General features: G+C 39.8%; 1 protein-coding gene across 1 annotated transcript; it reads right to left on the bottom strand.

Annotated features, from left to right (window-relative positions):
• Window positions 1-4385: 4385 nt before the first annotated feature.
• Window positions 4386-15019, bottom strand: LOC308286570 (regulator of G-protein signaling 21-like; the record flags this gene model as incomplete). Its single annotated transcript, XM_080727645.1, has 4 exons — window positions 4386-4604; window positions 4977-5143; window positions 5638-5693; window positions 14955-15019. The coding sequence occupies 4 exons, from the start codon at window positions 15017-15019 to the stop codon at window positions 4386-4388; spliced, it is 507 nt and encodes a 168-aa protein (XP_080583771.1).
• Window positions 15020-15865: the final 846 nt, after the last annotated feature.

Consider the following 15865-nt stretch of genomic DNA (forward strand, 5'->3'; position numbering starts at 1 on the left):
AGTTCCATGACGGTACAGTCCCCTGGTACAAGGTCAACTAAAAGGAGATCCTAGTAAGCTCTTCAGCTTATTTACACAGGAAACCTTTATGTATCTCATACTGTATACAGTAAGGCGAAACCAGCTATCTCCATTTTTCATACAGTGTGTGTGTGTGTGTGTGTGTGTGTGTGTGTGTGTGTGTGTGTGTGTGTGTGTGTGTGTGTGTGTGTGTATTGTATACTCTAGGCCTATACTGTAGTCACCATACCTTTGATGGCATTTTTAATTTCCTGAAAAGTTAATACAGCAGAGATATGACTAAGTCTTAATATTGTTAATAATTGTTATCTGATGCCTCTGCACTCTGTGACCAAGGAAATTCCATTCATTTTCCATGTGTCAAAATCTTTATTTTGAGACATGTTTCGGTAGAATCTCAATATTTCTACATCCCATTAATACGACTAAGGGTTAGGGTTAGGTTTTAGGGTTATGTTTAGGCATAGTTTTACTGAGGTTAGGGTAAGGGTTAGGGTTAGGTTTAGGCATAGTAGCATTCACCAGGTTAGCATTCACCAGGTTAGCATTCACCAGCGTCAGACGAATGTGACGTCAAACTATCGAACGTCGCAATAACGCTATGCTCCCACCTGTTTCACCATACAATAAGAGTCAATGGAATTGCAACTACTGGTTCCTCACTGTGCTTCAGTGCTCTCTGGGCACTGAAGCAACACATGGAACACCTCTTGGACAGTACTTAAAATTAAAAAGTGTTCTCAATGCAACATCACATCTCTCATGACCAGTGACAGACAAGGTACTCAAGTAAATACTCAAGTATTCAAAAGTACAAAGTCTATTATTTATTTTGATATGAATGCATTGCTGTACTACATTTTTAACATAAAATAATAAATAGAAGATTTACAAGCTCAGAAAGTACAATATTTCTTTTTCAAATGTTAGTGAAAGTCGTGAGCTTGCAGAATAAAAGTAATACTCCAAATAGGTAAATCTTCAGTAAATTCATTAAGAAATCAAAGAAAAAAATCGAAGAAATTACATACATCAGAAAACAAATTAAGTAGTGAAAATAGCCAATTTACAAGCAGTGCAAAGCGATGTGACTGAAGTGTTGTAGATTGTAGATCTGCTGTTTTCTCTTGCTTGGGTACCGGGCAAAAGTCTAATTTTTCTTTTGGGTCACGAGCTAAAACGTTTGGGAACCACTGTACTAGATCACCCTGACCCTTTGGGGTTCTTCGAGGCTCAGGCCACATTGTATCTGCTAAGATTAGAGAAGTTTCAAAAGGTGCATGTCGCAGATAGATACTGTACAAAGCAGAAATGCACCATATTACTCACTTCCGCTTTGCTGCCATGGTAACCTCTTTGGGTTATGGGAAAACAGTGTCAGTCTGAGTGAAGTGTATTGCACCATGTGACACTAAGGCTGCGACCTTTGTTCATCATGCCCCGATATATTCCTTATAAGGGTTTCACATATCTGTGAAATCTGATGATTCTGTACTGGAATGGAGTGACGTATTAAAATAATCCCATTCAATTGAAGCACAATCAATGATGATTCAACATTTTTGATCCAATTAAATCAAATCAAATTTCTGAGGACAGTCACACCCCCAGTGATGTTTGGTAACAAAGTAACTTCTCATACTGTGAAAAAACATTGTAATACCTCATCTGACCCATGAAATACTGCTGCTTAACAACTTCCACATCAATTCAACTCAACATCACTTTAACCACTTAAACCCCAGTATACTTTGTTGACCGGGGTCTCCGCAGGGGTCTGTACTTGGTCCTTTCCTTTCCCCCCTCTAAATCAAATCTCTTCAAAATCTTGCCGAAAACAGGCAATCTGCACGCTCACAACGACTCGCAAGTTTGTGGCTATTTTGGCCAATTGTTTGCTTATTATGATATGCCCAGAATAAGAAAGATAGGGTTCCTGTAGTTACCATACATTATGTGATTGAAATTCAAGTATACAACAAGCAGTGCATATCGTTGTTGTCGAGTGGAAACCTTTCGTTTTGTATTTATCGTTTAAAAAATGATCTACAAGCACACAACGCCTCTCGTCGCGAGGCTTTGTGTGCTTGTAGATCTGCTATTTTCACTACTTTTGTGCGACACTTGTACGATGAAGTAGGGCTTTAATTTAAAAAAAGAAGAACATACACATTTGAAACTTGGAGATACAGTACGAGGTTTCTGCCTGACAGTAATGTTATGGTCATGTTGCTTTGATGTTGTTTTCCAGAAAAGTTAGTGAATAAATGAACATCTTACTGTAAGTAGCCATTCAACAGAGCTCATGCCTATACAGCAGTATGTAAACCTAAATACTGCCTTTGCATCTTCTGTGTTCATCTTAATTACTCGATTTGATGTACATGTAGGCTACTGCATTTACTGCTTTGTTTTGAAGTTAAGACAAACATAAGACATACAGCACGAAATACCAAAAAGACAGTAGATAAACAGACTAATCGTTTTTATGCTGACAGATTGTCTTATCAGGCTATTTTCGACTATTTTATGTTTAAGTTAGATATTTCCTACAGCACTGTCTGCGGGTGATGAGATTATTCTTCTAAGAAGGGAACGCATCCAGGCTGATTTGTCACACATCAGGTTGTCTGATGACTCCAATTCACCGACATGTGTTCTAGGGCAGACTCTGGCGTTATTCTTAGATTCTTGGAAAGCCTTTTTAAGGCACAACGTGCAGGAATAAGGCCATTTACAGAATGAGGTCAAGGGTGGCAGTATTTTTTTTCCGACTCAGTGACACCCTCACTGGCTTAGGGAATCATCTCTGCACCTAATTAGTGGAAGACAGCAGATATGAGACCAAAAGCGTTACTGTGCTGCTGGCTAATCTATGGAAACTCCTTCTCTCTGGATGATGCCAGTCCTCTGCTTGCCAACATTAGTCAGTGTCATAGAATGGGATAAAAATAAGTGGTCGTCATGGCATTCTGAATTACTGTGTGTAAATACAAATAGCAGTTTTTGAATTGACATGATTTATCCATGACAATAGGAGGTGTGAATTAATTAAAGTGGCATAGTCATATATATCTAGAGGGTGCACATTGATATGTTTTATTGCGACCGTAGGTCACAGATAGTATGTGAACGGTCAGAGCTTGTCTGTATGTGTGTATCTCTGTCTATCTGTCTGTCACGCCTGACACTGTGGTTCTATGGGTTTGTCACTCTGACATCACTGTGATGTCAGGGGAACCACTCTGAACAGAATGGGTTTGCTGCACTGACATCACGCAATGGCTACACTGTGATGTCACACTTACAGAATCACTTTTATGCCCATATATGGAGTTCCCTGATGTCATCAATATAAGCACATATCTAACAGGACTTCATATGGGTATGCCCATATATGGAGGCCACATCGGCCACATACCACACTATCATAATCCATATATGGCCAAGACAGCCCATATCTGTGTGGCTGGTTACAGACAGGGATCTCCATGTATGGGCATAAAAGGGTATGATGTCAGATGTCATAGACGTCATAGAACTTTCACGTAACGAATAACTGAGTAAGCATGTTTTGGGCTCTCACAGCATATCTCCATTATACAGTATATGTATATAAGTAGTATATATATATATATATATATGTTGTGAAGAATTTTGTGAAAACACCTTTTGCCAGATTCACTTTTAATGAACATTTCCAAGGTCGTTTCATTTCACATTCCTGTAGCCATTTCTAATTCAATAGTCAGCCAGCACACTGCGCCTCATACAGTATGTTTTTAAATCAGTTACATCATGTATGACACTTATCGTGATTTGTGTAGGATATAACGGTATAAAAACTCTGCACAATCATCTGCTTCACATTCTTGTCAAATACTATATCTTCATCTCCTCATAACGTCTTCACTTCTTCAACGTTCTTATTGATCCTATTATTCCAGCTCTTTCTTTGCAAACCCATAAAACTAACACAACAAAGTGAATAGTCATTGCTGCAATCATAGCAAAATTTAGAGGTCGGCTCAATTATTCTAAATGTATGAATACAAAATAAACAATGTGAAATGACAGTCATTTTATGAAGCTAAAGTAACAATATAGCACATGACTAAAAATATTCACAGGTGCCCCTGTGATCTTCACTGAAGTTTACAGAAAGTAGAAAAAGAAAGAAAGAAAAAACTGTTAATGGTATTGAATGATAGTTTCTCTTAGCTGTTTTTGTGTTTGATTGATTGATTGAATCTTTTATTAGACAAAAATGTATCTAGAACAGTCCAAGTACAGTAAAAAAAAAACTTGTTTGACAAATACAGACAGTACAGACTGTACTTGTTTGACAAGTAGTCAAACACTGCCTAAAAGGAACACCCCAAAAAAGCCCTTGCGGCCTTGTTTCCGTTGGAGGTCCAGTTTTTGTGTCTCAGACTCTGATAAGCATCAGAGCGGAGGAACCTGGTGCAGGAGTCTCTTTCCATTAGCTGATACACATGTCTCTGGGCATCATCGAAGCATGAGAGGCTGGGTTTCATTAAGGACTTCTGAATCTTCTCTCGAATATAATGATCAACATTGATCTGTGGGGGGACGGGGACAGAACTTGAATAAACATACCACAGGCTAACCTGTCTCAAACGGTCTATACGTTTACCTGTGTAACAATGATCAATTATGAAATAAGCATACATATCTGGGCTTGTTGTGAGTAGAACCTAGCTGGTTTCAAACCCCAAAGAGCGTAAGGCTCCCCAGTTACCCCCCAACCAAAGCAACTATTTCAAATTCCCCACTGATTCAGGAAAGCTGAGTGCCTTTTCATGCTGGTGTTTGTACTGGAGTACTCTACTGGCCTCTAAGGCTGGCCTCTAAGTGTCTTGTTTGTGTAAAAAGAGCTCTCATTATGCACTTAAATCTTTCCACAAATCATGAAATATGGATCTGGAACTGACCTCTCGGTGGGCGCTAGGGTGGAGGAAGTCTTGGTAGATCTCCTCTGCTTTAGAGGAAAGCCCATCCGTTGAGGGGGACTTTCTGAAGTCCTCACATGCTAGCCAGAACTCAATATTCTCTTCGCTGAACTCTGATTGCAGAAAGGAGCGGAATGCTGATAAACACTCTGTATGGAGAGAGCATTTAGAATGAGGAATTATACACTTAGTTTATATAGCTTTATGCAAATGATCATACTTGAATTTTATTTTTTTACATTATTCAGGTACTGTTTTGCCAAATCACAAAGTATTCTCAAGGAAATCTAGGCCTTATAGGCCAACTCTACAGGTCTTTGTAGAGCAGGTTAAGACCACACACACACACACACACACACACACACACACACACACACACACACACACACACACACACACACACACACACACACACACACACACAAACTCTATTTAATGACCATTAAATTTAATCGACAAAGAGTTGCCTACAGTTCATACATTTGAGATGCTGTTTATGACACTCATAATAAGCTAAAATTCCCAAACTATCAAATAAGCAGTCTTTTGGCATCTAAAGGCTGGTTGATGTGCACACTCCTCTTGGAACTAGTTTCAGACACTTTACCATGACACGCATAGTAGTGCAAGTAGCTTCTCTTACTTTTATCCCTTAACAGTCTTTCCAGATTCGGGTGGTGTTTGATGTTATCCAGAGAGCTGTAATGATGACAGAAAATAACATTTAATGACCATATTAAACACGCCTCAATCTGTGATTTATTCAACAGGTGGGCTGTATGCAGAACAGCAGCAGGATAGGTTAGGTCTAGAATGATAATATCTAAAGAGCTCATTTTACATTTTACTCAGATCATTTTACATACTGTTTAGTAAACATGCTCCGTTCACGCTGTTAGTTTCACAAATCACAGATTGGGACTTGGCCTAAAATAATGGTTCAGTCATGAGATTGTATCTTTGCTTTAGGCCTATTCCAGGCACATACTGTACAATACCTGATCTTTGAGGGGTATGTGTCATCCTTTGTTTTATTGTGCAAAATACTCTGAATGTCCCTCTTCAGTGTTTTACGGCTCACAACAATATCAATCCTGTAAAACAAGACCAGAGCTCGTCACTATAACATCAAGAAATATATGTGAACAGACAACAATGTCAAATAACATAAATAGTTAACAGCTGGTGCGACAGTTTATTTATTTAAACTTTATCAAATTAGTTAAACAAGGTAAGCACCTATAGAACTGTACAATGAAGTGGTATGATGACACATTTATAACAAATAAATACTATATAGACAAAAGCAGAAATGTGTCCATATTATAACCATTATTGCCATTGTCATTATTATTGGTATTCTTTATCACTCAGAGATGATACCGTGTATTGGCTCACCTTCTAGACTGTCTCCCATTCTGAATTAGATCCTTAAATTCATAGAGCCGAATCTTTGAAAACAAAAGTTTGGGCATTTTGACATAGCTGGTAATTCCTTCCACCTTCCACAGAGTTACTAACATCTCTGGTAAATCGCAAACCCCTTTTATATTTAACCTGGCAGGCAAGGTGTGCTATGTGACGCTGAGGGCCTGCTGCTACAGGTTGATGGAATACCACAGCTGTGAGCAGTTCACAGTAGAATTCCAACAGTACCTTCTTTGACATTCTGTGATGGCTAGCCAATATGGTTGGGACATATTTATACAGGAAGATATTTTATTTTATTAATTCATTGTTTATTATTGTGAAGTACATTCATTCATTCATTCATTCATTCATTCATTCATTCATTCATTTATAATTATATTGTGGTAAACTGGCACATTATATTTGTAATTTGTGATTTATTATGATTTCTGATGCCTTAAGTTACTACCCTCCTTTATAAGGTGGGTACAAGTAAAGGTAATTTACTGTTTTAACATTTGATTTCACTTTCACCATTTAAACCCTATACTATACTTATTTGACCAGATTCCCAAGGACTCTACTACCCCTCCTGTTTTCACTATACACTAAATTATCTTCGCTGAAAGTGGTCTACAAGCTATACGACCTATAGCTAGATCAGCTATTTTCACATAGTAGTTCCTCCCAGATAGGGACACTAGGATTCATGTAGTTAATTTCATTGTATCAATCATAGATTGGATCGAAACTCATATTCATGTCTGATAAAAAAATGCATGCTCACTAGGGCTGTCACGATATGATATTTTACATGACGATTAATTGTCACTCAAATAATTGGCGATTAACGATTTAATTGTGTATTTGTCGTTGATAATTACATTTCTTTTAGACTTTTAGGCTTTGAAGTTGCATATGGTAGATATGACACATAACCTAAATATACAAATACATTACTGACATATTTGACAACTTACTACTTAAAAAATAACATTTGATAGTGGAAATAGCCGATCTACAAGCTCACAACGCATCGCGATGCGACACGTTGTGAGCTTGTAGATCTGCTATTTCCACTATTTCTGACATTTTTCAACATTCACGATTATGACGATTATGACAAAATAATTGCGATAATGTCAAATAATCACGATTAGACGATTATGTAATAATTGTGACAGCCCTAATGCACACGTACAGCACATGCAGCCAAATGAGGGCATTAAGCGAAGCAGGAGCACATGAAGTTCTGTATCTATTCATATAACATGCCATCTGGTGTCACACATTAATTAATGGCTAATTATACTTCTTCAAACAACCGTGTCACTCAACAAAAATAACAGATTTCCAACTGACAAATGTGTCACTGCCCTCATTTGCCTTCATGTCCAGTACAGTATATTAAAATGTGTGTGTGCATCAATTTTTGTCAGACTTTATGACTTCACTTCGAAAATGCCTTATCCAGCAAAATGGTAGAGACAGCACAAGGTAAAAACATTCCACCTGGTGTCACGTAGAGTCCACTGGTGTCACAGTGTCATCTGGCGTTGCAGAGTAAGAACTCATGTTGTATACTGTACACAAATAACACATTTTCAAGTGAAAAACGGGTTGCTACACAACACACTCACTACGTTTACAAAGTCCCTTATCAGAATATCTGTGCTATTAGAACGCCTCCTACCTGTAACTACAAACTATACTTTCTGTATAGTAGTGCTTCTCAAAGTATTTCATGTCAAGGACCCCCAAATTAATATGTATTTGATGCATCCACTTGAAAATATTTGGACCCAATATAAGTTTTGTGTTTTTATTTTTATTTATTTTTATTTTATTTTATTTTATTTTTTACATATTTCAATATTTGTTTAAAAATAGCATATCTACAAGCTCACAACACATTGCGACGTGATGTGAGCTTGTAAATCAGCTATATTCTAATGATTGCTGATTAGGCCCTGATAGGGTTAAAGTGGATAAACTGATTTTGGTGCTATATTAACCCATTTTGCCCATTGATTTATAGTCACAATTGAGCATGTGTACACACGCTCGCTCGCTCGCCCACGCACGCACGCACGCGCGCGCACGCACACACACACACACACACACACACACACACACACACCTGCAACAACCCTCACTGTTATTTTTTATTGATTTGAAATTGATCTTTTCAGCAGTGCCATAGCTAGCTCCAGACATAGACTGAGTGAAATAGAATGGAAATTTTATGAAAAGCAAAACATAATGCTTATCTGCTCGTGGAACTTCTGAAGATTCCCTCAGGGCTACACTAATGTGTATAGTCTAAGTGGTGTGTTTGTGGTTGGGGGTGACTGCAGAGAACAACAGCTGAAGAGAGGGTATATGAAACTTTCCACACCGAATGCTAAGTCCACTGTGCAAAACAAGCAGCTCTACGTCAAATAAAATTAAAACAAAATGTAGTTGCGTATAGCACATAGGCACTCTACACACATTCACTACACTTCTATGACTGTGGCATCAATGCATCGCAAAACATTTATAAGGCATCTACAGGTACAGCAGCATCATGCAATGTGATTTATTTATGCACTCAAACCGGCACTATTGCTTAACTATCACTCATCAAAACTATCATATCACATCATCAATTTCTTTATAGCAAAGATGCTTAATGTCCTGTCCTGCAGGCATCCATGTTGTTGTGCTGGTTGCTCTAATCTCAAGAGGATTTGCTTTGAAAGCACAACACTGCTATAAGTGAATGGCCATAGCTGGATAGTGGTTTCCATCTACAGTACACTGTGTGTATACACGGTATAATCCTGTGTTCATTTCACTTTGCGGACATAAAAATTGGACAATTTTCCGTTTCTACATTTTCAAAGTTAACCACTTGAAACCCCTTATGCTGGGGTGAAAATCAGGCGAACAACCTCACAATGTGTCATTCTGCAACTCGTGAGCTTGATGGGATATATTCAGCAAAGAGATTTGTTGTAGAGTTTATAGTCGAATTCAACTCACATGAACCTAGCATCCCTACAGTAAGTAGGTGATATTCAGCAAAAATACAGTAGCAGAGGTATGCCTGCATTTTCCAGGAGCCGTCCTTTTGAACAAAATGCCTCAAATAATGAACACAGAGAGTGATTTCAGTGAAACTTTACGTGCACATTCCCACTAGAGGAAGAAATGCCACCCTACATTTTTCAAGTCTGCCTTATGGAGGCACTATAACAGGCCAATTCACAGTTTTACCTATAACCAGACTGATTGATGTGAAACTTTGCACACACCTAGAGGCCAAGGAAAAACCTCTGTCCTGCATTTTTCACATCAGCCGCCAGGAGGACAATTTTTGCAAAACACATTTCTCACGTCCCATTTTTCATATTCAATCCTGATTGGTGAATTTCCAACATTGCTGGCCAACAACCTACCTGACCTGGCGGAGACCTGTGCTCCGAAGAGCACTTTTCTATTTTTTAAAACATTTCCAACCACCTTAGGTTGAGTACCTTCAATAGATAGAGGCGTGTCTTTAGAGACTTGTCTTGTTGAATTAGCCAGTAGCTATGCCCCTCCCCTAAAAGCTTTTGTCCAATGCTAGCTTAGCAACCGGCAGCTTGCCAAGGCTGTTGCCAAGGCAAACCTTGGCAAGCAGGAAGTTATTCTAAGCTAGCATTGTACAAAAGCTTTTTGGGAGGGGCATAGCTACTGGCTAATTGGGTCTGAGGCTCTGAGCAAGAAGGAATAGCTGAGTCATGAGTTCTTTGTTTCTGTAGGAGTGGGAAAATAGCTGATGATTGTAACCACTGATACTAGAAAAGGTATCGCTTGTGAGAAATCTTTTATTGAATTAGTTATTTTTACAATGGTGAATTTAAATCAACATACTGTAACCCACCGTGAAGGATATTTTTGTAGCCCTTTAGATTGCAGCTTCTTCACAAATAAAATCTTTGTTTAACTAATGTGTTGTGTCACAGTTTTCTGCCCAGCCATGGCCTTTAAGGCCACCTCCACAAATTAACATTTAGGCTGCATCATTTTTGCTGATGAACTCATGTGTAAATTTCACCTGATTGCACGCTGTTTCTGATCGCATAAAGGGAGATAAAGGTGTGTTATAATGATGACTGTTTATTGAGAGATTGAAGAGGAGAGGCAGCAGTCTGTGACTGCATATTCATGAATGGCATGTACTGGTGACAGACAGGCCTTATTGTTCTGTGCTGGCAGGAAGACAAAAAGTTGATGTCATCGCAGTGAGATCAGAAAATGTCTTCATACTGACACAATGAGATACAGATCTCAGATATGGGTTGCAGAAACTGTATTGTATTTTGATGTATTGGTTTTGGATTAGACCATATAATGTGTCTGTTTTTAGATTATTGGACCTAAGCATTGATGACATTTTGACATGAATCAACAAGAGCATCCGGAGTTTTTTTGGAGTACATTTTTCTAAAATAGCTTTTTTAAGCACCACATTAAAGGTGGGGCCGATACAGTACACCTTGGTTATTTCACAACAAGCTACGTTTCCTGTCATACCAGAGGTACTGACACAGTTCTACAGTATGTGTTTGGGCACACATACTGTACACACATGTACACACACCCACACTCAATAATCACCTATTGTATCTGGACACATGATGGTTGGCATCGTTGTGTAAAATCAGCATCTGCACTCATACCAGAGTGTGATAGTTGCTCTTAACACTTAGTTGTGCGCCGGTGTGAATATAGCAGATCTTTATTAGCTTGTAGATCAGCTATTGGGATTTACTGGTCCAAGCTCTAGTCTACAGCATGCCATAGGCCAGGGGTCTTCAATGTTTTTCAGACCAGGGTCTGAAAAGGACAGTTAACTAATTAAAACCCTCAATACTTAGAAAATGTGTACTTGGTCTGCTCCTTGGACCTTTTTCACGCCTACACCAAACCTCTTTGCCGAAAATAGCCATCTACAAGCTCACAACCTCGATCTTCTATTTTCTGGTAATGTTCCCCTCTGAAATGAAGGGTCAGCGTTAGTTTATGGGAGTCAAATCACCGCCCAGCCATAGTCAGATGTCAGTCAGCTCTGTTTTCATTCCTCACTCTCATATCTGCTGGTCATTACGTCACATGACTGCCATACTCCAATCAAGGCTCTCAATCAGTAGAGAAGGCTCCTTTAAATACGGCTTGCCTATGCTTGCCTATGCTTGGTTCCAAAGCTTTGGAATCATTCGCTGCTAGCTGCCTCCTCCACCCCAGCCTTCACCTTTGCACGATCAGTATGGCTAAGCTCAAATACTTGTGATTGTCTGATTAAGTTACATGTCCATGTTGTTAAGCTCAAATACTGTGATTCGACTAAGTTTTGATTGATTGAAGACTTTATTGGAATAAGTTTGCATAGGAAAAGGTACAGTTTTATGACGGTACAGTTCACTGGTACAAGGTCAACTAAAAGGAGATCCTAGAAAAGCACTTGGCTTATTTACACAGGAAACATGTTACATGTCAATGTATTGCTATTGTTCTGCTAATGTATCCCTATGGGGGGTATTGCTCCGAACGCGGAGCCCTTTAAACACCAAGATTAACTGTATTCCATTTATGCAATAAATGGTTAAATCTACTTGAAGGTTCCTGACTAAATAGGGAATCTAGGGTTAAGTGCTTAATGTAAAAAACCCATTAGTATCTCTGAGGACCCTCTAGGGGTCCCAGACCCCCTGTTGAAGACCCCTGCCATAGACTGACGCTGGGCCCTGGACATGAGGCTGAGAATCACAGCTTCTGTAGAATCCAATTATCTCACGGCCAGAGTTTCTCTATATGTCATCTGATTAGTCTGTGCTACTGAAGCCTAGGTTACACAGAGGGCTAATACCAGGAGAATGCTCTTTATGGGAGAGCAATTATAATTCTAATTTGGTTGGGAGGAGATGGAAAGAAAGACATGCAGGCAGACTGACGGCTAGAGAGCAGAAGAGAAGGAAAGAGATTGGGAAACAGCAGAGGCAGAGAAGATAGAGGCCAGTGACAGACAGCCATACTGTAGAGACATAGACTATTTATAGTAGTCTGGAGATATTGCAGCCCTCGCGCACGCCTGTGCACGCACACGCACACGCACAGGCACAGGCACAGGCACACGCACACGCACGCACGCACGCACGCACGCACACACGCACGCACACACACACACACACACAAATGTTCTACAGTATATACTGTATATCAGTACTGTATCTCTAATTGTAGAACAGCCTTAAATCTGTGAATGTCACTGACGCTGAGTGATGGAGATGACTGAGTGATTGACATTGATCAGTGGGTTTACCTAACAACGGACTAGCCAATTGCAGAACAATCTTATCTCCAGGCTATGGGATGTAGTTTATCGTCGGTTGACATACTGTAACAACTAGCCTAACTACAGTAGCACTTCCCAGATCAATCATCCCTCCAGGCTATGGGATGTAGTATTGAGCAGAGTACAAATCATTTGCCATGGCTTGTAACAGATGTATAATGACATTCAGAAAAGCACTTCCATCCCAATGTGAAGCTAGTTGACTGTTCCCGGGTATCATAACAGAGATAATATATCAACTGGTATTTTGATACAAATAAATACAATTCAATTATGGGTCAATTATTTGTGTGTGTGTGTGTGTGTGTGTGTGTGTGTGTGTATGTGTGTGTGTGTGTGTGTGTGTGTGTGTGTGTGTGTGTGTGTGTGTGTGTGTGTGTGTGTGTGTGTGTGTGTGTGTGTGTGTGTGTGTGCGTGCGCGTGTGTGTGTGTGTGTGTGTGTGTGTGTGTGTGTGTGTGTGTCAGTGCCTCCAACATCCGCAGGGTGGGGTTGGCATAGGCCTGTACGAGTACAGTACAGTATGTGTCTCAAACTGTGCCGTAGAGAAGTGAAACAGCTTTAGGCAGCCAGGGAGAGAGCCAGAAAGAGGCAGACTGACATGTTCCATTGTGTCATCTACTATCCCCCCAAAGAAAGAAGGCCAAGCTTTAGGCAACACTGCTCAATTACTAATGAGTTTTACTTGACTCATGCTTGACTGAATGTAATTTTTGTAAGGGTTAAAGAAGGTCATAGACACCATACAGACTGTACATGTGTCCTTGTCCTTGCATATTCCCCCATAGCATTATAATGTATGCTTATTGAGGTTAACATAAATGTAGTCTATGGACCCACATGATATAAAACAGACATATGCCTCCACCTAGTGGCCATGTTTAGGCAACACTCATTATAAAGTAAGATAATCATGGAGGTTGTGCAATGAAAATTGAAGATACATTCACAAAAGTGCATAGTACTTATTTCCGTTGTGGTCCTGTAAAGTGATTAAAAGACAGGCAGAGTAAAAATGATACTTTTATCTATATATCTTTTGTTTATCCTAATAAAACTGAGACGACCACAAGTCATACAATCAATGTACAAACAATTAAATAATTAGATACATAATTAAGGCATACAACCAATCAGATCCATACAAACAGGGTCAAATAAGGCCTTCGTGGAGCCTATTGCTCTAAACTGGCGGTTCTCAAACTATGGGTCACAACCCAAAGTGGGGTCACGGCATGAAAAAAGACTCCTGCTCTAAACTAACTTGCCCATCATTTTTTAGCCCACTCCTCACTGCCCATATAGAGAAATGTACCTCTACCATGCTAGAAAAAAGCAGTGGTGTAAAGTAACTATAAGTACATTTACTCAAGTGAAGGCCTACTTAAGTACACTTTTGAGGTATTTGTACTTTACTTGACTGTTTCCAATTTCCAATACTTTTACTTACTAGTTACTTTGCCAATATAAATTATAATATTATAAAATAAACCATTTTAGCCCTATTTTATACCCTGGCTATTTGAAAATAGCTGACTTTTACCTGACTTTTACTTGTAACGGAGAATTTCTATATTGTGAGTACCTTTTCCACCACTGGAAAAAAGTGTACAGGCGTATAAATTAATGTATTCCTGAGAGAGCATTACTGTAATGGGTGAGTCAGTGTGGTTTGTCAATTGCTGTAGTGACGGAAACATTGAAAAATTGTTAGCCTCGTCAAATTCATATAAATGTTCTCGTGAAGTTTTTTGACATGCAATATAAATCAGTGTCACGGGCAATTCACCATGGTTGTCATTTAATCACTTCAATTGCGATCAATTTGTCAGCAGTGTTCGCTCTGCTTCACTTTATCCCTCTCTCTCCCTTTGTTTCTCTTGCCCGGAGCACATGCAGAGACACATCCGCACGTGCGGACATGCACAGCATACTGAGTGAGGCTCTTGGGTACATTTCACATATAAAACAGTGTCGACACCCTGAGATCCTGAGATAGAGGAAGGGGTGAAAAAAAGTATCCCAAATCTTTAAAGCCAGGGCATTACAGCAACAGAAGTATTCCGTGGGAGTTAATCTTCGCTGGGTTGTGCATCAGACAGAGTAAACTTCCCACCTCGCCCGCGGGAGAGACAGAATAGTTTGTGGCAGTCAGCAGAGTCTACGGTACCTTATCTCACACCTGCTGTGAGCACTGCTGCTGGTGAGGTCTCCAGACTCAAAGTCCTGGGCCATTATCTCTGCCTCCGCTGCTCACAGTAGGCCTACTGGCTGTCAAAAACACCCCACTCTCATCCCTCCCTGCATCTCCTCCAGGGGCGTCACAAGGGGGGTAAAAGTGGGACTGAGTTACTAGGGCCCAAGGTGGAGGGGCCTTCATTATTTTATACTTTATCTATTGAGAAATAGCAAACATACAAGCTCACAGCGCGGCACCGAGTGCCGCACTGCAAGCTTGTAGATCTGCTACTTTTGAAAAGTCGTGAAAATGTGCGCAAATCTTTGAATGTACATGTATTTTTTAAGCGAACATCTGTATATCAAATTTTGCTTCTGGGGGTCCCTGGAACTAAATATTTTGAGATGGGGGTCTGTGGCCAAATACATATCATTTTGGGTGTCCTTCACATGAAAGATTTTGAGCACCACTGACATAGAAACATAGTTTTTTCAAAAAAATATTCAGAGACTTGCACACATTTTCAAGATTTTTCAAAATTAACAGATCTACAAGCTTGCAGCGCGGCACCAGCTTGTATATATGCTATTTTTCAATAGTTAAAGCACAAAATAGCACGTAATAATGTGTTCCCAGCTGTCTAAATGGGTTAAACCCCCTCCCCCTATGAAGAACATTCACAGTAAATCCTTGTACCCAGGGCCCAGAATTTGGTGCGACACCCCTGCTCTCCATTCTATCTTTCTCTCCTGTTAGTATTCTGTTTAAGTCCCTTCTTCCTCTCCAACCTCCCGGGCCATCTCTCCATCTCTCTATCACTCTCCTCCATCCAGACTGGCCTGTGTCCATCCCTCTCTCACCACCCGCTCCTTAAAGCTCACCTTCTCCTTCCCATGTCATTC

This window comes from Nannobrachium achirus (genome assembly GCF_963921795.1).
Source record: "Nannobrachium achirus genome assembly, chromosome: 1".
Classification (NCBI taxonomy): domain Eukaryota; kingdom Metazoa; phylum Chordata; class Actinopteri; order Myctophiformes; family Myctophidae; genus Nannobrachium; species Nannobrachium achirus.